Below are 23,962 nucleotides of genomic sequence, written 5' to 3' on the forward strand. Positions count from 1 at the left end.
CGAGGCTTGCCCGTGGCCCCACAGGGCTCTGGCATCCAGTTTCAAAAGCCTGAGGCCCAGGCTGCCCCTCGCCTACCCCTGTCCTCTCCCTCTACCCGCAGGGGTTATGGGCCACCAAGGCAGCTGGCTGGGGCTGGGTAGGAGGGAGAAAGCGTGTTCACATGCGCAGTGAATGACCTAAGCCTGGGCTTAACGTGTCCCCTTTTGCCTGCAGGGAAACTGTACTTTTGAAAAGTATCAAAACATCAGCCATTAATGGTAAAATTTCAGAAGAAATGTTTTTATTCCAAGGGAGAAGGAAATATGTCGAAAAGTTCTCGCTCTAAAACACTGATTTCCCATTTATATTCATGCGATCATTCAGCTCAAACCTGTGATTTCCTTTACGGTTTTCAGAATATCCAGTTCCTGTGGATCCAGAGGCGGAGTGTGTGTGAAGGAGTCACTGAAACAAACAACAGGTGATTATTGATCACCTGTCTCTACCAGTTAAAAAGGCAGACTTTGTTTTTCTCTATACAAGTAACTGAACCTGTGACTCACCCCCTAAATGCCACCGGCAGGATGTGGAGATCGCCACTGATGGAGGTGCAGTTTTTGAAGTGTTTAATATTTGTAGCATTTATGGAGAGTGTGTCTTTAAATTCACCAATACCTATTCCATTACACACTGCAGAGATAAGAGAGACGTGTATTCCGTTCACATTGGTGGATTAAGAATAGCTAGGGATCCACAGGCAGAGGGAAGCAGGAAGGAATTCCAGTCGCGGGAACTGCCACTGCCATATCAGCCTTCATTCACTCAACAAACACTGACGGGGCTGGGGAGGGTGCGGGGGGCAGGGGGACACGAGGACCTATAGCACACTTTGGGGCTACGGCGGTATAGGAGATGCCATCCCTGTCACCGCACACCGACCTTGCATTCTCCTCATTATTTCCCCTGGGCCGCATGGAGCTGGACTGCTTCCAGCTCTGCCTTCCCTGGATTCTCCCCAGGGCTGGGCATCTGGCAGCTGCTGAGGGGCTGGCTCTGTGCACTGTTCTCGTCGGAGCCCCCCACCCTATCACAACCTTCAGTGCCTTCCCATTGCCTAACCTGGCTTTGCAGCTTTATCTTCTATTTTAAAGAAATGATATTTATAGTTGTTTTTTAATGAGAAGAAGAAGTAGTGTTCATTTGGAGGTGGCATGAAAGCCCAGCCTCAGCAGCTGAGAACAAGCCTCATCCGCACACCAGCGGGCTTCCTACCTTTGCGGCAAGGCCCTTCGCACTTCTTACACTTGCGGACGCCGTCTTCCTCCATCTCATAGCTGTCGGCCCCGCAGGCTCGGACGCACGAGCCGTGATCTGTCACCACATAATTACCTGGGGAAGAGAGCATGAAAGGAAGGTGACGACGGTGGCGCCAGGTGCTCGGGCCTCACACAGACAGTCCAGGTCCTCCTCTCGAGTGCTGATGGAAAGGCTCCATCCTCCTTTGGCTTTATTTACTTTAAGGACAAAGAATGAAAGGTTGCAAATAGAAAAGGAATTCCGTTCAATAGTTTAATAAATTCTAGGCTGCAATGTGGATAATACAGGTGTTTCATCAGGGCAGGAAACAGGTGTCAGGGAAAAAGCATGGCGTTGCTCACTAGGTTAAAGCACCTCTGTGAGCTCATGTTCTTCCTTGTAGGATCTGTCCCCAGGGCTTATGGTTAAAGTTGGAATGCTCATTAAAAATGCGTAAACCTAAAAAGAGCACTCTTCCACTGAAGCAGTTATAGGTGAGGCTGCATTTTATTCTTGCGGCTGATGCCAGCTTTGCTCTCCATGGCCCTTCCCGACGTGGCCCTGGGTCCCTTGAGGGGCCAGCTGTTCTGTGTCCCAGCAGGCACCTCAGCCCTCTCCTCCACCTGCTCCCACCTTTAAAGTAATTCATTTGTGTTGATAGCTGACTTCTGTGTTATTTTTAGGAGCTCTATGTGTTCCTTTTTTGTTTGTTTGAGATGGAGTCTTGCTCTGTCACCCAGGCTGGAGTGCAGTGGTGTGATCTCAGCTCACTGCAACCTCCGCCTCCTGGGTTCAAGTGATTCTCCTGCCTCAGCCTCCTGAGCAGCTGTGATTACAGGCAAGCACCACCACGCTCAGCTAATTTTTGTATTTTTAGTAGAGACGAGGTTTCACCTTGTTGGCTGGGCTGGTTCTAAACTCCTGACCTCAGGCAATCCAGCCCCCTTGGTCTCTCAAAGTGCTGGGATTACAGGCATGAGCCAATGAGCCACTGTGCCCGGCCTGTTCCTGTTTTAAGTTCCCCAAGAAGATCCTCAAAAATATTTATAGGACCTTGGTGATTCTTCTGTGAACCGTCTGCTCTCGGTATCTCAGGCTCGAGGTGTTTTCCTATGGATTTTAAAGCTCTATTAAGTCCTATCTCAAAGACTGTATCTGTGTCATCAGTGTGGCACATTTTTCTTTAGCTTCGTTTGTCATTTACCTTATAATGGCTTATTATTTTGAATTTTTTCCCCATACAGAGTGTAATATTTTTCATGTACACAAATCTGGCAGGGTAAAATCTACCCCTCATAGTTTTTCTTTCAATTTTTTTTCTCAGTTAATCTCCCCTTCTAGAGATCAAGACTGGCTTCTGAAACTCTTTCATTAGACAACGTTTTGTTTTCTCTAACAGGAAGTATTTTATGTCACAATTTCCCTAAACTCTGGAGCCACCAGGACAAATGTAAGTACAAACAAGCAAAACTCAAACCCAAACCATTAAAACAAAACAAAATGAAAACAAAGACAAAACCTCTGCAATACTCCTAAGAGGCATAACTTTCACTAGAATTTTAACCACTCAAGAAGGCAGGTCTTCTGATAGACTCTCTGATTTCGGTCTATTAAATACCTGCTTGGCACAAGCACTAAATAGTGACATGCCCACGGCTTTGTGCCCAGCAGACAACTGAATACCCTCGGCTGTGGATGCTGGATGAGTGGTGAGGGCTGAGCAGCAGGTGTTTCTCCTGTGAGGTGGCCTGGCCCCAAGTTCTGCCCTGTGCACTGAGCAGCCCCCGTGGGTGGGGATGGCCACCACCTACCCGCTCCTCGGGAGCAAGGCAGCCCCTCACCTCTGCGCCTGGACGGGCACAGGGTTGCCTCCCCCTAGCGAGGCAAACACATCCACCCAAAGACTCTCCAAGATGGGATACTCCAGGGCTCAGCAGGAGACAGAGCGGGACAAGGATGCCTGATCAGTCAGAGGGCCCACAGAGGAGGACTCACGGGGACACTTCTTCACGCAGGTGGCACCAAAGCTGTATTTGCCCTCGGGGTTCACATCCATCTGGTATGTGGTGGGGTTGTAGAGCATGAGTGGGGGGCAGGTGTCCTTGCACGTGGCTTCGTCTCGGAATTTGCGGCAGACCTGTGGAGGAGAAAGGACACGCTGGGCAAGTGAGGTAAGGACACTCGGCGCCACACACGGAGGAAGCGCAGCACTGTGTTGACTCCCGTCAGAAAGCTCAAGTTGCCATCTTCACAGCTCAGTGTTCAACTAGTGGGGAAAACCGAGCTGGTGCCCTCTGCAGAGTCAGAAAGACCCTTCTCTAAAAAGTCCGTTTTTTTCTTAGGTGCACTGTCCCACCTATCATAATTTATGGATTATGATAAAAATACGTCTCTTTACTAACATACAGATGATGGAGTTCACATATTATAGCGGTGACTATGGAGTGAAATTTTGTTTAAACTCAGATTACATTGGGCTTCCCTTATAAAGTACAGTTGAGGGTACATTTTTTAATGTATTGCTGAATGGCAGTAAACCTTGCTAGAATGATGCCCTGTAAAGGGGCCAGACCCAGTGCAGCGGGGGCTCTCCCTAGGATCAACCCTGCGTCTTCACAGTCTTCTCCCTGGGGCTCACATTAGAAACAGCCCAGGCCAACCAAGTCACAATTCCTGGGTCTGGGTCCAGCCTCTGGGAATTTAGAAATCTTCCCTGAAACCACAAAGAGATCTGCATTTAGTCTTAGGGAGGGCTTCGTCACACCAGCTCCCACTCCAGCAGTCACATCCACCAGCCTTGGCGTCTCCAGGGCTTCCAAGACACTTCTGACCTGCACCCTCCAGTGCTGTCCAGAGCCCGCTGGGGCAGCAAGGCTTCTGCTGGCACTTCCTGCAGTAATGGGGCAAGAGTGAGTACTTCAGGACCCCTTGAGGGCAAGGTGCAGCTCAGGAGGTGCCTGAGCAGTGGTGGAGGAGCCGAGGGATCCGTGTCAGGAGGCCCTAAAGCAGCCCCAGTTAGCAAGACCTGTGTGGCTCTCCATAGGTCTCTTAGGGACCTCACAGTGTCAAGTCTCTGGAGGTATAGCCGATGTCAAACAATGAAGAGAGTGTGCTGCTGGCAACAAGGCACATTCATGCAAATACTTGCATGTGGTATTTAGTGCTTGTTCTGTGCACAGGTCCTAATGCGGGACATCACAGGCATCGCATCATTTAAGCATTCAACTGGGAGAGACTTTGTTATGCATCATTGTCAGGTGAGGAAATGGAGGGATGGAGGTCCTATCATTTTCCCAAGGCCTCAGTGAGTGGTGGAGGTGGGATACTAAAGATACTTTGTCACCAGGCAGAGGACAATATCCTGTCTGTTACTACAAATGCTAATTGACAGCTCCCCCACAGGAGGTCCTCTGTCCTGGTGTGGGTGGAGAGAGTGCAGCCACAGCCTGCTCCAGGGAGGCTGCCGGAGGGGCATCTTACCAGGCAGTCGCTCTCCCGGGGGCCCGTGCAGCCCGCGGCACACTGGTTGTGGCAGCAGTCACTGGGGGACTTGCCGCGGCAGCGCCCGGAGCACTGCTGGGCACAGATGATTTTGGTCACTGAAAAAGAGCAAAGGTCCCTCGTGAGCTGAAGAGCGAGGGTAGGATCAATTCCCAGGGACGTCGCAGAGTGCTCGCAGACTTTTTCACGAAAAAGTGAAGACACATTTGCTTCCAGTGAAATCACACTCAAGCTAAGTCAAACCATGCCCTTTTCTGATTGCCTCTTTTTTCTCCTGATTTATTTTTCATCACTTAAGAGAACTGATCAGATCAAGTCTAGACTTTGAGACCTGCTAAATAATTAGATACATCTTGGGCAATGCAGGAAGCACATACAAAGAACAGAAATACCTGCTGGGAAGTAGTGTTTAGAAGGGTCTAACAGCCACCCCACAATTCAGCTTAAGGACATAGGGTCTGTTTTTGAGCTCACGTCCACAGGTTCCTTGGCCACTGAGAGGCTGAGCCAGACAGCCATACCCGGGAGAATGGCCCTCTCCATCATAAAGCACGGTCCACATGGACAAGTCCCCATGAGAAACCGTGCTCGGGCTTCTGTGTAGGTGGATACCAAAGAAAGCCAGGGAGGGAGAGGAAACAAGAAACCTGGGGACTGCTGTCAACAGGGACAAGTCTTCCATTCCCGGGAAAGTGTGCTGTGTTCAGAGGACAGGGCTGGGGTACCTGCTGATGTTCACTTGTTGTTGTTGTTGTTGTTTTGAGACGGAGTCTCACTCTGTTGCCCAGGCTGGACTGCAGTGATGCGATCTCGGCTCACTGCAAGCTCCGCCTCCCAGGTTCACGCCATTCTCCTGCCTCAGCCTCCCAAGGAGCTGGGACTACAGGCGCCCGCCACCACGCCAGGCTAATTTTTTGTATTTTTAGTAGAGATGGGGTTTCACCGTGTTAACCAGGATGATCTCAATCTCCTGACCTCGTGATCCGCCCACCTCGGCCTCCCAAAGTGCTGGGATTATAGGCGAGAACCATCGTGCCCGGCACCTGCTGGTGTTCACTTATTTGTGACAGGCTGAAGCACCCAAAATAGCCCACCCTGGATTAACCACATGCGGTGAGATTTGCAAGACTGTCCTTCACCTACCAGTTCACATCTGGCCCTGTAATAAAATAACTCTTCGGAGTCTTCAAAGGGAAAACAAATCCAATCACCTAAGTAAGTGAAGGAAGAGAGGGGCGGTCACATGTGGGTCTGAGGCTGTTCACTGACTTACGTTTCTGGCAGTTCTCCTCTCCTGCACCCCAGCAGCTCCCATTGGGACAGCTTGGATCACACTTTTGGCCTGAAATGTAAAAGTAATAGATGCATATCTCAGTGAAAGGGAAGGAATGATGAGAAACTGATGACGCCCTTTCCCAGGCCTGAGTTAAGCATGTTCAATAAATGAAGACAATTTTTTCAACTTATTCTCTGATTGTTTGGCTGGCTGGTTTGTAGAATCACTTAAGAGACCCCGATAAGAAAAGAAGATGAACCATGAACTGCTTTTATTTACATGTCAGCTGTGGAAACTGAGGCAGAGAGTAATTACTGATACAGGCCACACAAGCGAGAATTTTTCATGAATTTGAGGTTCCTTGTTTACAATCTGCTTAGGCATGGAGCATTCCCTGGCATCTCCTGCCACAACTAGAGTGTCTCATCTGGCTGAGCCTTTGGCATGGACCCACTGCTCCCTTGCTGTGTCCAGTCTTGAGTGACTGCATGTGTCAGCCGTTCTGGGATTGTTAAGTCATGGCCTGTAAATAAAACCTTCTCGACTCCAAACCAGAGAGAAGCACAGAATGGTGCACAGAGGGTGAAATGTTAACAGTGCAGATCACTTTAATGACTGTGTAAAATCTTAGCTATCTGGTCAATTTTTGCAGTTTTTATAATTAGTTGATTACAAATTACAGCTGCAAAGGTTTTCTTCTCATCTGTCGAGTTTTCTTTTTATCAGTATTGAGAAGTCTGAAGGTCGAGCTATATCTATATAGAAAAAGCAGGTTAACCACCAAATTTGTTAGAGTCCAGTCATGCAGATATCTTTTACTGTGAAGACATAGTAAACTAGAGGAGTTCATGGGTCCCGAGGTCCCCTGCAGTCAGGAAGAATTTAGATTTCAAACAGAAAAGCTGATGATCGATCTCCCATGTGACTGTGAAGCCAGGATACCACCAGGGCGAAGGGCGCTAATGCCGCACTGGTGCTCCTTAGAGTCATGAAGGCTGGGGAGGCTGGCATCACGACAGTGACAGTGGGGGATGGACGTTGTGAGGAGGGAGGCAGAGAGACTGCGACAGAAGTCTAGAGAAAGCAAGGTCATACAGAGGCATGCTAAAAGCAGCTAGGTCTGCAGCGTGCAATCCCATTCTTTGTACTTTTTACCCTGTACTCACATATAATTTTCAAATTTCTATTATAAGCACGTAATCGTTGTATAAGAGAGAAATGTTTAAAAGAAAAATGCATCTTTTCCTAACAGGGGAAACGTTTGCCAACAAACTTAAGATCTGTTTATGATTCTAGTATTGACCATCTGTTACAAAAAAGAAATGCAGGCACATCGTTTAAAATATGGATAATAGAAGAAAGCAAAAAGAAGACATGAGACTCATCCAGAGTTAATCAATATAGACATATAAGTCTATGTATATACAGGAATTGGAATCCCACTATACCTTGTGTTATAACCTTAAAAACCCAGATAAAACATGACAATTTTTCCATGCCTTTAAATATGCTTCTATCTAACATGATTATCAATAGCATTGCTGCAGCATAATTTATTCAACCAATCTGTTATTTTTAGATATACAATTTGTTCAGAAAATTTATTATAAGTAAGGCTGCAAGGATTCTTATATAAGAATATGTCTGTACATCTCTTATGATTTTCACTTTCATTATTATTTCTTTTTCTCTTATTCATAAGTGTGATATTCATTGGTCAAAGCTATACATACTTTGAAGCTTTAGATACATATTGCAGGCGTATTGCCAAGCTTGGTTTTATTAACATATATGCCCACAAGCAGAACATAAGAATTTCTGTTTCTCCACACCCCAGCTGACCCAGGTGTTTAAAAGCAAAAGGAACCCAAATACTTCACAAAGGAAGATGTGATGCTTTCTTATTTTATTTTGACCTTTTTACTACATTAGAAATAACATTTTACTTTATTGCTTGGCCATCTTTGTGTGTGTGTGTGTGTGTGTGTGACAGAGAGAGAGAAAGAGAGAGAGGGAGAAGAAGAAGGAGAGGTTGCTCATGTTCTGGGTCAGGTTTTTATTAAGAGATTCATCTCTTTCTTAGTCTTTTAAAGATGACTTCAGGGAGTGATATAGCAAGGATATTAACCCTCTTCATGGCAATCAGACAGTGCACAATATTTTCCTGGTAGCCATTAACGTATTTTACATGAAAGTTTTCTTTTATGATGTCAGATTTTGGCTTTTCTTCAACTTGATATTACAAAATATTCATCTTTACTTTATGTTTCCTTCTGGCACTTACATATATTTTAAATATTATATGTATTTAATATGCATTTGGAATTTATATTACATGGAGTGGGTGATGGATTTATTTTAGTTTTCTTTCAAGTAAACCCATTCATTCTAACTTCTAATGCCCAACTTCAACATAAACATAAAAGTTGGGCACACTGTGAAATTTTTCTGAATCTTAGACATCTTGTCCATAAAACACTTAAATCATCTCATGAGATTTTTTTTTTTTTTTTGGTGAAGACTAAATGAGACCCGTCCTGAGCAGGAATGTGTAGCCATAAAGCAGCACCAGTCAAGAGAGGGGCTTCGTTTACCACAGGAGCCTGGCAGCAGTCCCAACTTGCCTCTAGATGGGAAGAAGGGAATTTCAGGTATCAGGTCCATGGTGAATTTGCACTCTCCAATGAGACTAACCCAACATGTCTAGTTCCTTTTTAAAAACCCTTTATAGTTCTCTCACTTTGATATTTTCACCCCTAATAGTTAAGTCATTCCAGACCACTTATTGAATAATGAATTATTCCCTTACTGGCTTGAAATGTCAGCTCTTTATGGACTTTTGATTTTGCTAGGCTTATTCTTATTTGTCTTATTTTTATATTTATTCTTAAAGCAATGCTATATTGGCCTATAGTTCAAAGCCCTGTAGTATTTGAGTCTTTTTATTGCATGAGCCCACCCATCATTCCCCTTTCCAGCAGTTTCTTTGTGGGTCTTTCCCACAGTTGTTGTACAGAACATGGAGGCCTGCTATTGTGGGCTGCCTGACCTGATCCATGGCAAACACTGGCCCCATAACTGTTCCAGGTTCATTAAAAACATGTGCACAATTTAACCTTCCCATTGTCCACCAGACAGCTGAAGAAATGCTAACCTTGATCTCATAATATGAAATGTTGCAATGTAAAATAAAGTGTTCAGTTTCTTGCAAACATAGTAGGTGTCGGGATGGGTATCTGGTGGAATAATGTATCTATAAAACAAAGAGCCTCAATACTCATATTCACAGCAGCATTATTCAAACAGTCAAAAGATGGAAGCAACTCCAGTGTCTGTAGATGGGTGAATGGACAAACAAAATGTAGTGTCAACATACAGTGGAATGTTATTCGGCCATGAAGAGGAAGAACATTCTTAATACATGCTACAACACGGATGAAACTTTGGGACATTTTGCTAGGTGAAATAAGCCAGACACAAAAGGACAGATACTACATGATTCCACCTGTATGAGAGCCCCAGAGCAGTCAAATTCATAGAGACATCAAGTGGACTGTTGCCTGCCAGGGCCAGAGGCTGGGAAGGAAGGGAGAGCAGGGAGTTACTGTCTAATGGGTAGAGTTTCAGTTTTGCAAGATGAAAAAGTTCTGTGTGTGGACAGTGGTGATGGCCGCATACCAATGTGGATGTGTAATGCCACTGACATTATAACTTACAATGGTTAAGATGGAAAATCTTGTATTATGGGCATTTCATCACAATCTATCCATAAAATAAAAAATAAAACAAATATGCAAAAATCTAAAGTCCTCTAGTTGATGATTTTGAAGATTCATGTCAGATCTCTCTCTCTCTCTCTTTTTTTTTTTTTTTTTTTTTTTTTTAGGGCAGAAAACAAACAGGCATCCACTGCACAGTTGTGGAGAAACAGAGAAGCGGGAAATGGTGATCACTTCTTATTCTAAAGAACAGAAAGGCCGGGCGATCAGGAATAGGCAAAGCCCAGGGGAGCTGGGTGAGTGTGAGCTTGCGTCTCAGAGTTCCCCATCTGTGCTGGCCTCAGCCATGGCGCCACCCTGACCTGCCCCTGATTTCCTGCCAGGCTTCCCCACAGGCTGCCTCACTGGTGAATGGGACAGGGACCAGGCCACCAGCATTCAAGGAAACATGGACAGACTTCCTCCCCATGGGCAGCGCCCAGCTGTGTGTGTGACTCCATGTGGCAGTGTTCACGCCCTCAGCTGGGGGTGGATTCAGCCCTGGTGCTTCAGGAGGGCCGGGGAGCCTCTGGAGACTCAGCAGCATGCAGGAGTCTGGCCAGTCTCAGCAGGACAGGCTGGGAGAGGCCCTGGTGCTGTCCGCCCTGTGAACAGCAGCTCTTCTCGGGACACAAGTGCTGTCCCTGCAGGGGATCTGCCTCGGCTGGCCTGAACTGCCAACCAGCTGGGCTGCCACCCGCCACAAAAAAACCATGTCTACGTCTGTGGTTAATACATGCTCTTCTAGTGGTCAGATATTTTGCTTACTTTTTGTTTCTGATTAACGTGACTTATTAAACATGGCTTCTCTCCCCGGCCCCAGTGCTGTAGAGCTCCCCCGCATAGGAATTGGAGGCAGAGATAGTGTGTATGTGATACTTACAGCTGCCCAGGTGGTTCTGGAAGTCCATCGACATGTTGCTGAGAAACTCGCTGCTGACTATGTCCCGCCACTGGATGCTCTCCACGTTGCACAGGGCAGGGTTGTTGCTGAACCGCACGGCGCCATGCAGGATTTCTGTGGGAGAATGGAACTGCTGTGAGCACCCTTTCCAGCTCCTTTAAATTCCCATGAAGGATGTACGTGCTCTTCACATTTATGTTCTGCTAAAGAGATGCCATGGTGCAAACAAGAGTCCTGCGATTAGCCCAGTGAACTTCCTGGGGGGCGGCCAGATAACATTGTTAATGATAGTGCCATGGAGAAGCTAGGGTTTTCTCTGAATTGGGCTTTGAGCAATGATTAGAAATTTAGAAATATGGGGAGGAAGGAAGAGAATGGTTTAGTCAGTGGTCACAGCATAAATGATACGCCTGTGGTAAGCTGGGGGTCCTGAGGGACTGATCGGTTGGACTGGAATGGTCACATGATGTAGGGGGTAGGCAGGGCAGGGAGGCAGGTCCCCAGCACTACAGTCCCAGATGCCAGGTGAGGGGTCAGCCTCCACCTTGCTTGCATGCCCAGGCGGAGCTTGTCATTAGAGAAAAGGGTGTGAGAGGGACACGAAGCAAGAAGAATCTGAATGTATGACAGAGACAGATAGACTCCAGGGATGCACAGGGCATTGAAACTGTACAGCTGTTTCCAAGGAAGAACTTAGAAGATGTGGAAAGGTCAGGGATGAACACATTCAAGCCTTTACAAAGTGGGAGTGTTCCATCGATAACATTAAACATGAACACTGACAGAACGACATATGTGTACAAAACCCTGTGCAAGTGCTGTGGGTGCCGCAAGGATGAATTAGACCCACTGGCTTCGATCTGGGAGCTGACAGGCTTGGGGACAGACATGTCACACACTCTAACCACCTTATGCCCAGAGAGACCCTGACACACAGTGAGGCTGGGTACCTCGCTGGCTGATTTATAAGCAGTATCTTCATTCATTCTCACAATGGTGCAATGACCATCTGTGATTTTAACAGAGAGAAAATCGACCTTTGATACATGAAGCAACGCCCAGCGCCCCAGGCAGGGAATGGGCGTGTTGTGTGTACAGAGTACCAACGTGGGAAAGGAGGGATTCACCCCGGAGGCTGCTAGGAAAAAGAGCTTTCCCAGGAGGGGACAGGCACACATCTTAGAGGAGTGTGGAAGTGAGGGCTGAAGGCTTCCTGCAGACAGGAGACGCAGTGCAGGGAAACAGTGGAACAGGTGGACGGCTTCTTCAGTGGATGTGCAGAAGCAAGGAACCGAGGGAGGAAGCCTGGGGTCGTGAGGGCTGAATCGTGGTGCTTTGTTTATCAGGTTGGAGACGACAGCAGAACCATCCGTGAAAACACTCATGAGAAAGCCGTGCACAGGTGGATGGAACTCAGGAGAGGACAGGGCTGGAAACACCAACAGGGCTGTCCAGGCTGCTGTGGTAGCTTGGACAACAGACCAAGGAACTGAGAGAGAGAGCAGGGGGTGGGGTGGGGAGAGCACAGAGGGAGAATCAGAGCGGGCCTTCAGCACACCCCAGGCAGTGACTTCCAGAGGAGGGCCAGCGCAGGTGAGGGGGGCTGCAGGAGCCGCTTCCGGGTGGCTTAGCGGAGGAGGCAGGCACCCAGGTGTAAGGGAGGCTCACCCTACAGCAGGCCCTACGTTAGCTATTAAAGATATCACATTAACTAATCTGCATCTATACAATCCCAGCCTTGGTTTAAAAAGCAATTATACCGAGGAAGTGGAAGGAGCTGCTGAGACCTTTTCCTACAGTCACTTAATTTTCTGCACCACCTAGGAAGTACCTCACCATTTTTTAGCAGCTATGCCATCCACATTTTTGAAGATGAGGAAACAGACACGGAGGGATTGGAGAATGTGCTCCGGAGCCTTCTGGCTGCTGAGGGATGGGGCCGGGCAGGAACCCAGAGGGTCTGGCTCTGAGGTCCAGGCACCCGCACAGGCTGCCTCCCTCCGAGACAGCGCGTGAGGCGCACTGTAGGAACCTGTGTACCAGGCCATCTCACAGGAAGCAGGCACAGCACAAGCATTTGCGCGGCTGCTCTGAGCAGCAGGGGGTGTGGGGGAATCACACAATTTTATAGGTGGTGAACCGAGGATCCACGCCTGGAGGTGCTGCCTTGGGTCCCAGAGCTGCACCCCTGTTGGGCTCCAGTCACTTCCGATATGACTCCCTCTGCTGGGCACCCCTTTCATCACACCCTTTTCGGACCAGCACTGCCTCCCTGTCAGAACTGCATGGCACAGGAGGGGTGTTGAGAACTCTGGGGCAGAGACTGGTGGCCATAGCTGGCTTCTCCATTCACTAGCTGGGGGCCTCAAGGGAGTTACTTGATTGCCATTTATTTATTTGTAAAATGGCAGAACACAGCCAGTCCCTGGCTTACCATGATTTAACATAGATTTTCGACTTCGCCATGGTGTGAAGGCAATACACATTCAATTAGCCCTGAAATCCGACCTAATGACGCCTTCACCCTTGGCGGGGTCCAGCCAGATAGGATCCCATCGTAAGTCAAGGAGCATTTGTACAATGCCTACTTTGAAGAAAGGTTGTGGGCGTTAAATGAAGTCACTGATTTAACATTCCTGGCCCCAAACCTACTGCACAGTGAGGCACAATCACTGCTGTCTCCAGTTTTTAAAAATCAACTTCCCTCTCTTCTATCATCCTTCATTGTTTCCTCTCACAGGAGCCTCATGTGTCCTACTCACAAAAATTCAAAGTTCTAGAACACCTCATTCTCTGTCCTTAACTTACACACGGTTTTCTGTGTAGCAGTGTGACTCTTGAAACTGTCCTCAATGTGAGTTGATTTTTACTGTATGTATGTCTTTTATCCTTGAGGTCCAGGTAAAAAGACTGGCAGTTTATTCACTGCCTATGCGCATAGATTCACGATTCCTGCCCAGCTTGTCTGGTCATACCCTCTTTTACTCAGAATCTTTACAATTTCTTACTATCTCTCCGTATTTTTTCATGTCCATGGAAACACTGGTACCCCGCTTAAATCTTCCCATTCCAGTATCTGCCATCTTCTCAGTAACTTCCCCTGCAGTATCTTACACACAGCTGGCACTCAGTGCACATGTACTGGATAAAAATAAAAGTCTTCTCCGAGGTAGAATTGAGTGACAAGCTCACTGGGAGCCGTCGGAACTGCTCTCTGCATTTATAAACCCCCAGCCTTGGCATCGCAGCCTCTCACCCTGTAAGTTTCTCATGGGCAGCTCCTTCAGTCCGGTTTTATTTGCATCATAGTTAGATAAGACTGCTAAGGCATAGGAATTTTCATAGTACATGTTTCCTCTGATGATCTGCAGGTTTTCCAAAGGAATCCGCTCCACTGTGTTGAGGGCGATGAGGACATAACCAGCCACCTCCTGGATGGTCTAAGAAGAGAAAACATAAATGCACGATTTCTCTTTTGAGGAACTCAAGGTCTAAAATGGGTCCAGGGAGCCCTAGGACACTCAGTTGAACCCTAACGCCCACGAGTGCTCAACAAATGTAAAACAGGTAGATGACTGCAGTCATGGACACAGGAGGAAGCATTTCCACGATTTGCAATAATCCCTGCACGTTCGCCTTTGATGCCTGTGATAACGAGCAGTAAGCATTGTTCTGGAACGCCGTGCTCTCATGCCGCATGGGGTTCAACACTCTCCAGTGAAAATGGAAATTAAAAAGAATTACTTTGTATCTGTCTTGCATTATTTCTTATTTAAAAAGGAAAGGAAAAAGAAAAACAGAAGGCTAAGTAAATCTCATCCAAAGTTCAATGAAACTCTGAAGCCTTCAAAGCTGGCTCCTATGGGGTCATTAGCACCTATTGTGAAGTAATAATTCTGTGACTAGCTGGGTGAAACTCTTGGTAGCTTGAAATCAGCTCTGATAGGAGTATTTACACTAAGGAAATACACTAAGGAAACAGGCAAATGGTGCAAAGCAGGGCTTTTAAAAAGAGCTAAGAGCTAGTATGGCAACACACCATGACTGAGGCAATGGTCAGGGATAAACATCAGTGTCTATGATGACAGCGGAACTCCAGATTAGCCTGTTTCTCTTTGATATTCTTTTCTAGCTATTACTTGACACTAGCTGGTAAAATGGCTTTCTCTTAAAACTCTCATTTGTAGCTCTGTAAGACTTGTCATTGCCATAGCAAAAATAAACACACTTCAAGTGGAATTCTGCCCAGGGCTTTCTCCACTTAGATTTTCTCCAATTTTATTTGTGTAGGAAAATCAAAGTCACCAACCTTTAAGAAGGAAAGATCATAATTCCTCTGCACGTAGGTAATTTCCAAATTCCCAAGGACCACCTCACAGTTATTGAACATCCTCTGGAGGCTGAGAAAATGATCTTCAAAAGTGCCCAACTGCGTGAGTTTGTTACTCGTGCCTTGGCAAACTGGAATAAAAAGAAAGATATCACATGAAAAACTGAGAAATGCAGAAGAACTAAAATAAAACAATCCCTCAAGGTCTAGGTAATAAGGCTAGCAGTTTCTTCACTCCCTCCACACAGAGACTCGCCCATTCCTGCCCAAGTCATCTGGTCACAAAGCTTACTAACTTTGTGAGCTTTAGTGACTGATAATGCAAATTCTCACTGATGGATACAGCAAAACAAATGTGATAAAAGATCTTTATATAAGGTGCAATTCATAGTAAGTGATAGCTTGTCCCTATAATGCATGAAATTGCATTAAAATGCCAAAATTAAAAAATGTTGAAATTTAAAGGCATGGGCAGTAGATGAAAATTCTATGAAAATCTCTAAGACAAGATTAACCTGTAAGAGCTCTAGTAGGCAAAAAATAAATTTCACAAGGTATTTCACTAATATAACTGAGTTAATAACTATATAATGAATTTTTTACTTCGCAAAAATATAGTATGTCACATTGTTGTGTGTGCAAAGAATGTTTACAAACATAGCATACACTGGGCAGTAGTGTACACAACATTGTACACCTAAAATCAGTGACCAAAGTGTAAATTAAAAACCTAACTGGTTGGAGATTAAAAATATTATTCAAATGAATGCATCAAAGAATAAATCAAAAGTCTAATGTAGAATATTCAGAAAATAACAAACATCAAAATACAACATTTAAAAACACCCTCAGCTAGTGAGAAACCCACACATCCCTGTGTTCGTCCACACTCCATGTTGATCCACCAAGCACAGGCAGAGGTGCAGTTACTTCCCTCACCTCCAACACACAGTCCTGTATGCTTGGGTCCTTAATGTTTCAAGGCATCAAACTTAATCCAAGAAAAAAGTTTTAAATTAAGGGACAAAGTTGGACCATATAAATGGAAGTGGTTATCCATTTTTAAAAGCAAAGGAGAGGATTATAATAAAGTTGTATTTACAGCACTAGCTCTTTGAAAGGCATGTTTAGGCGAGCATAACAAAACAGAGTCTTGGGGCTTTTGAGGCAGAGAGTGTGTAAAGTGACTATAATTTGAACCCAAATTATCTTAAGAGTGAAGAAATATGGCCTCTGGCTTTGGATGTTGGGTTGAGCCCTGGCCAGGTTCTTCCTCATCTGCAAAGGTGCTCCTGCAATCACAGTAACCAGGTGGTAGAGCACAAACCATGGCCAAAATCAATACACTGGCACTTTCTTCAATGCTTTTTACATGTGCATTTCTATTTTATAGGCTTCTTTGTTCCCTCCCCATGGGAATGATTCTAAAGAGTATCATCGGACTGTCTGCCCTTGCAATGAGCCATGGAAATGAGCACATGTTCAGACAGCGCATAACCAACCCAAAGCACTTACACAAACATTAAATATGAAGCAATCTTCACATCCTCTTTAACTCTGTGGGGATTTCCCTGTTCTTCCCTTCTGTGTTCTCATTCAATTTCAGTGATAACGATAACTTTCACATGGGAACCATGACAGTTGACAAGATGGAGTCCCTCTCTCCTATCTCCAGGGGCAGAATTATTCCATCATTTTTCCAACCATAACTCTGGATTGACCCAGCGTCTCTGGTCTGCTTTTCCCCAGGAGTTTGGGGGAAATGAGTTTGTTCTGAATGCAACCTCAAGTTGAAACAATTGTATGGTTGTCTGTTACACATGCAGATAGGGCTAACCTGATTTCCCAATTCTAAAGTCTTTAAAGATGTCAGCACTGATGTAGGTACAAGGTTGTGACAATAACATGTGGCCTTTCGGTTAGCACACCTTGGAATAAAAGCTGCTTTCCCGGCTGACAGACTATGGCCTCTAACTCTCATTCCAACTAGATTGGCTGTGGTCCAGGTAGCCGTAAGTGTTGGTTGGGCCCCTCATGCCAAACAGGTGAACGGGGTCAACTAGAACCTAGGGCTGGAACACGTTGCAGAAGAGTTTCTTCAGGATGCAGAGGGATGAAAACAGGCAGCTGCTTTCATTTTAAATAATCAAGGACATCAGCTTGCAAGTTTCTCTCAGTTGAACCAAAGAATTTTTATTATTAAATCAAAGAGTAAGTAACTTTTGTCAGTAAAGGAAAAATACCATTTAAGATTAATCTATTACAGAAAACAATATTTAAAAAAACCCTGTACTTGTGCTTCTATTCATTTATTCAAAAACTGCTAAATGAGCCCCAAATAACCCCCCAAAAGCTCCTTCAGGGCTTATTTAGCACTTTTTGAATAAATGAATAAAAGCACAAGTATTAGAAGCACTTCATTATCAATGAAGATAATGACCCTTCATTGTCTACAATTAGCATGAGTAACTTTTATATTCAGAAAAAGATCCTGTATTTGGGAGACAGTAACAACATTACATATTCTTGATATAAATCTTAATTCACAAAACATTTTGGGAAGCAACTGGACAATTTGTTTAAACAAGCAAGTATGCCTAAATTCTACATCATGATGATTCCACTTTGGGAGACTTATTCTGAGGAAAAAGACCTTATGCAGAATGCTGTTCATTAATTTTGTTAATAATGGAAAAAACTGCAAAGAAACTTAAGTGCCCAATTACCCAACATGTCTATTCTTGAGAATAAGAAGGCAGTTGACATACTATTTGATTCAATATAAGGCATGTCAATCTTGAATACTATCCTGGGTTAACAACTAAAGTATCAAAAGAAAACATATAAGGTTGTTTCTTCTGAGACTTTCCCTTGTCAAATACCCAAAAGGAGACAGCAACATTTAAGTGAAATCTAGGATGAGGATCAGAATGACTTGGTCTAGGTTTTCTAATTAAAACAAGGTATGATCTTGGTTCCATCCTTATACCAAATATCTCATGTTAGAAATATAAAGTAATGAGAAAATTTAATGTGAGACCACTTATATGAGTAAATTACTTAAAAATTACAGTAACAAATTAGGTAGATTTAAGACAAAACTGCAAAGAGCAAGAGATTTTTAATTAATCTAAGATAAGGTTTTTGTTTAGCCACTTCCTCACTGTGTGAACTTGAAGTACCTCTCCAGGCTCTCTGTGTCATGCTTTCCTCAAATATGAAAATGGTGACAATAACATTGACCTCTGCTGTGGTTTGAATGTGTTTTCCAAAATGCATTTATTGGAAACTTAATCACCAATGCAACAGTGTTGAGAGGTGGAACCTTTAAGAGGTATTATAATTAGATCATGAAAGCTGTGCCCTAAGGAATGGATGAATGCCATTATTGTAAGAGTGGGTTAGCTATTACGGGAGTGGGTCCTTGATAAAAGGGGAGTTAAATCCCCTTTTTCTCTTCCCCCCCACCTCACATGCATGCTCTCTTGACCTTCTACCATAGATTGACACAGCATGAAGGCCCCCACCAGCTGCCAAGCAGATGCAAATGCCATGCCCTTGGACTTCCCAACCACCAGAACCATGACCCAAATACATTTATTTTCTTTATAAATTACCCAGTCTGTGATATTGGTATAGCAGCATAAAATTAACTAAGACAACATCCCAGAAATGTTTTGAAGATGAATAAATATATAAGCTTTTGACTTTCTTTTATTAAAGTTAACTATTGAGAATGTAACAGCAGCATAACATAACATGCATCTGGACCCATGTTAGGGGAAGTCAGCCACTCTATATTGTCTTAAGTTATTGTCTAAACTGAGATGTTTGGATTTGCGTATGGACTTACTCAAATGTTGGCCATTAAACACAGTTACTTTATAGAATATTTATCAAATCAGAAAAGAAAGAAGAAAGAAAAAGGAATACATTGTACTTTAAGAATTACATAAAAATATTTATTTAAGACTAGGTATTTTAGTAGTTTATTCAAAGAAAGAGTTAATATTAATTTAAGTCTATACATTTGAAAACCACATAATTAAAAGTGTTTGTATCAAGTTCCATACAAAATGCTAGTGGTTTGCCCTACCCCTTGCAAATCTGAAGACAAATTCTACTGCATCAAGAGCAGCAGGCCCTATGACTTAGGTCTTCAAGAAAGTAACTTTTTGTCCTAAAATTTTATTTTGAAGATTTATAAATGTATAGAAAAGCTGAAAGAATTGTACCGCACACATCCTTATGTTAGCATTTTACTACATTCACCTTATCACATATCTATTTATCTGTCTGTCAGATGTGGTCCTCTAGTCTGCTTTCGGATGCATTTTAAAGTAAAGTAGAGATATCATTATACTTCACATTGGCATATCACTAACCAGAGTTCAATATTAGTTTTCAGTCATCATTGTTGTTTTTAAGGTAACATCCACAAACTGTGAGAGGATTAATCTTAAGTGTAGCATTTAATGAGCTTTAACGAATGCACATGCTGGAGTAATCTGAATTCCTGTCATGATTGAAACGGTAACTGTCATCCCTAATGCCTCTCCCAGTCGATCCTGCCCCCACACACCAGAGGCAACCGCTGTCCTGATCCATTTTCACTACAGAATAGCTTTGCTCGCTTTAGAACATAGATGGACTCACACCACACTGTCTTCTTGAGCAAGGCTTATGTCACAGCACAGTAGTTTTGAGGTTCATCTCTGTTGCTGTGCTCCACTTGGCTGTCAGGGGCTGGTTCAGGAAAGTGGATATAGGAAGTTATCTGTGCATTCTCGTTGGACATCTAGGGCAGGCCAGTGGTCTCATTATTATTTTTCTTAAGAAAATCCTCACTTTATTTTAACTGAAAAGAAAAGCAGTCTTCCTCCTTTAAGTTTTTAAATGTCTCTGGTTTTGTGGGGTAAGCCCTGTGGCCTTCCTCGGCTATTATGGGGGTGTATACCTCTCTGCCTACAAGCCTGGGCAAATCTGTATTATTTATTAAGACACAGTATTAGAAGAAGTTTCTCCAGATTTGCCCAAATCCACTTAGACACTTAGAATTGTCTAAGCAAAACTATAATTGTTTTAACTTGTTTTCTCAGCTATGCATTAACGGCTGCTGAGGTAGGAGCTGGGCTCTTGTCAGTCTCTCCCTTTGACCTCCAAGTTGTCTCTGCTTCCATCCCCAGCCCAGATCTTCGCATCTTTGCTTCCTTTGCATCTTCAAGGTACGAGGTATGCTTAAAGGCCTACCCCCTAGAAAAGCCTGTTCTGCAACTACATTAAGTACCCACCATTACATTCTGTCACATTATCCTGCATTCTCTGCTCCCTAGCAGTGATCACTACTTATTATTAAGTAGGGAAACTTAATAATAATCATGAAATTATTATTTGCCTATGAATTTGTTATCCATCTTTCCTTACCAGATATACAGATGGTCCTCAATTTACTACAGGGTTATGTCCTCATAAACCCACCCTAAATTGAAAATAGTCGTCGAAAATGGCATTTTGTAGACATGAAAGGATTGGAAAACACAAAACACAATATCCCCAAAATGCTGGTGGGGATACACTGTATAGTATCGGCTGTTTAACCTCTTGATTGCATGGCTGACTGGGAGCTCTGGCTCCCGGCCATTGTCTGGCATCGCAAGAAAGTAACATATCAGACATCAATTCACCCGAGAAAAGATAAAAAATTTAACATTAGAAGTATAGTTTCCATTGAATGTGCATGGCTTTCACACCATTGTAAAGTCAAAAAATCGTAAGTCCAACTGTAGTAAGCTGGGGAGTGCCTGTACGGATGTGTGTGTGTGTGTGTGTGTGTACACATATGTGTATATATAGATAGCTTATTGGACCTACTGGTATGAAATGCAAACACACATGTTGCATTTGTATTTTTATTGTGAAAGCAATGGATGGCCATGTGACCAAAGTCTTGGATGACTTATCCTGGGTTTCTCTGCCTTTCTCGTTTCCATGTGCCTGAGGTAGACAGAGGAGGAGGCAGGCTGTATGGGAAGAGTGACAGTCCTCGCCACTTTCTGGTTGGTCATTATAAAATATTTCTAGCTTAGTCACATATTTAATTAGGCTTTAAAGGCCAGAGGATTTTTTTTTCCTGCTTTCTTGCTGAAAGATTTAACAAAATCTCAAATAAGATGGATGGATAGTTCATTTATAGGATGAACTTAAAATATATAAGGAAAAGACACTCAGTGAGTTTGCCAGAGGTTTCATTGAATCAGGATTGGTCATTTCTTTTGCTATACCAAAATCTAAAAATGAACATGTATACACATCTCAAATGTGCTCAAATGCACAGAAGCATGACAGGAGGAAGACACACCATGTTGTTAACAATGACCTTTTCTGAATGGTAAATTTCGGGGTGTTTTTCTTATTTACTCTTCATAGTTTTTGTGTTTTTAAAATTTTCCAAAGTGGCCATGTATTACTTTATGCTAAAAAATTACCAAAAAGAAAATTTTAAAAATCTGTAAAAAATTTACAAAAATCAGTGTTAAAGAAGGCTAAAGAAGGATATCTTAAAAAATACAGTCCTTAAAAATTGAGAAATAATCATGTACATCTATCAAGACACTCAATTTACCACATAAAAACGATTTTATAAATTGTGACTATAGAACAAGACTAGTCTATGAAATTGATTTAACCCGTACAATAGTTTGTAATAATGGAAACTAGAAGACCTACAGTTGTGAGTCATAATGAAGTAATTGGTTAAACAAAAGTAAATACACTGTTTTATTTAAATTTTCATTATGGGTTTAATCAAAACTTTTGTGGGATGGAAAAAGTCATAATTTTGAAGACAACTTTTATTCATTTAACAAATTTTATGTTTTTTCCTCAGTTCCTTATTTTACCCTATTTTATTTCACAACTAATAAATAGTTCTTAGCTGATAGGCATCTGAAGATACCTGTCAAACTGAATTTGAATCTACATGGGAACTTGAAAATGCACATGTGATATTCAAAAAGTCCTTTTGAATTTCTGACAATCTGCCACGTACATTATAATATGCCTTCTGGACTAAACATGCCAAGCTGTGGCATGCCCAACACAGCTGCAAACTAATGTATCTCTAATTAAGTTAACAAGCAGAAGACTTGAAAATAACATCTCTTTATTTTGAGTTAGGGAACAGAATATCCAAACTGCTGGACTTTCAACTCTATGATTCTCCTTCTAGCCATTAAAAGAATCCCAAACCAAGCTTGTGATTTTTGAAATATATACTAAGTAGAGTGAGAATACCTTTGTAGATTGTCCCATCCTCTTGGGAGTTCACTGATGCTTGTGATCACAGGAAGGCCAGTTCACGAGGGACTGTGGAATATGCTTCCAGTGACATCATCAAACTTCTACTGTGTGAAGATTGTGATGGTACCATTATGGGATGATCTCCAGCCAGTTATCTCAACACGCTGGGTCTCAGTGCTCAGTGTACTCTGATTAACATGGGACCAGTTTTGTGAATTTCACAGGGCAATTGTGATCAGTACTGAGATTATGGACATGAAAGGGCCTCAGAGATCACAGATCTCTCTAAATATGAAGCATGACACTGAGGCTTCACATGGCAGCAACTATTGCAATCTATTTCTGCCTACGTGTCTTCAGTGATACCTGTTTTACCTCCATTGGTTTTTAAACTAATAATCTTAAATCACATTCCATTTTTTATGGGCAACTGAATGGCTAGTAAATCAGAAATGAATTTGACCTGTTATTGGACTATAAGAAACAAAATTTGGCTAAAAGAGATTTCAGAAAGCAATACCCATTGATCTGTTATGTATTCAATACAATAAATTCATATTAAGTCCCTACTGTGTGCCTAGCAGCACTCTTTGCCCTGGCAGGCAGTTTCTCAGAACGTTTCCATTTTAAACACAAGGACACACAGGGAACAGGCTCCCGGATGGAGGAAAGCAGATGATTTACCTGGAACTGAACCTGGGTGTGGTTGGGGTGGGCCTCACTGTGTCCTGAATCCTGGAACTGGACCTGCATGTGACTGGGGTGGGTCTCGCTGAGTCCTGAGTCCTGGAACTGGATCCGTGTGTGGCTGGAGTGGGCCTCACTGAAGCCTGAGTCCTGAAACTGGACCTGGATGTGACTTGGGTAGGCCTCACTATGTCCTGAATCCTGAAACTGGACCTGGATGTGGCTGGGGTGGGCCTTGCTGAGTCCTGAGTCCTGGAACTGGATCTTTGTGTGGCCGGGGTGGGCCTCGCTGAGTCCTGACTCCTAAGCAGGGGACATTGGAGAAAGGACAGGATGCTGGCTTGGATTCAAAATCCCTCTGTGTGAGAGGACAGACAGCGGTGAGTGTGCTGGGCCTGGCTTCCCTTCCTAGACAGAGCGTGAGTAAGCACCTCCTCTCGGGCCAGCATTCCGCTTGTCTATTCTCTGTGCTGGGACTTTTGCTTACTCATGTTCAGGGGCTCTCTCTCTACACACGGGCATACTTTTGAAGTGAATAATACCACTTCCCCTCCAAAAGTCTGTGGGCCAGGCCGGCACTTGCACCCTGCACCTCCCCTGTGTCCAGGGCATCTGCTTTGCTGCTTGAGGGCTGTGTGCCTCCTCCAGTGGTGCCTCAGGCCTGCAAGGGAAGGGCAGTGCAGAGCCAGGGTGGCAGGAGCCCCAGCAGAGCAGGCCTCTCCCTTCCCAGCTCGCTGGGGAGCCAACGGCACCACGGAACCTGGGGTGGGACAGAATGGGGTAGTGGGGGCATGGGGACGATAGGGATTACATGATTATCACCAAAGGTGAGCTCAGAGACATCTGGTAGAAGGTAGGGGGAGATACAGAATTCCTAAATGGGGTTGGCATCAAAGACCACTGCTGGAAAATTGGCTTCAAAACCTGGCCA

General features: G+C 44.0%; 1 protein-coding gene across 2 annotated transcripts in view; it reads right to left on the bottom strand.

Moving 5' to 3' along the window:
* EGFR (epidermal growth factor receptor) overlaps nucleotides 1–23,962 on the bottom strand; it is a 194,974-nt gene that overhangs the window by 53,853 nt on the left and 117,159 nt on the right. Inside the window, exons 2-10 of one of the 2 annotated variants that reach the window (XM_015133436.3) lie at nucleotides 15,025–15,176; nucleotides 13,972–14,155; nucleotides 10,695–10,829; nucleotides 6,051–6,119; nucleotides 4,757–4,875; nucleotides 3,272–3,413; nucleotides 1,253–1,369; nucleotides 544–670; nucleotides 372–445 (exon numbers count right to left, since the gene is read on the bottom strand). In XM_015133436.3, the coding sequence (XP_014988922.2) occupies nucleotides 372–445; nucleotides 544–670; nucleotides 1,253–1,369; nucleotides 3,272–3,413; nucleotides 4,757–4,875; nucleotides 6,051–6,119; nucleotides 10,695–10,829; nucleotides 13,972–14,155; nucleotides 15,025–15,176 (1,119 nt within the window). Of the gene's footprint in view, nucleotides 1–371; nucleotides 446–543; nucleotides 671–1,252; nucleotides 1,370–3,271; nucleotides 3,414–4,756; nucleotides 4,876–5,920; nucleotides 6,120–10,694; nucleotides 10,830–13,971; nucleotides 14,156–15,024; nucleotides 15,177–23,962 lie in introns of both variants that reach the window. The other variant, XM_028845766.2, reaches the window with a different exon arrangement.

The sequence above is a fragment of the Macaca mulatta genome, chromosome 3, assembly GCF_049350105.2.
Source record: "Macaca mulatta isolate MMU2019108-1 chromosome 3, T2T-MMU8v2.0, whole genome shotgun sequence".
NCBI classification, from domain to species: Eukaryota; Metazoa; Chordata; class Mammalia; order Primates; family Cercopithecidae; genus Macaca; species Macaca mulatta.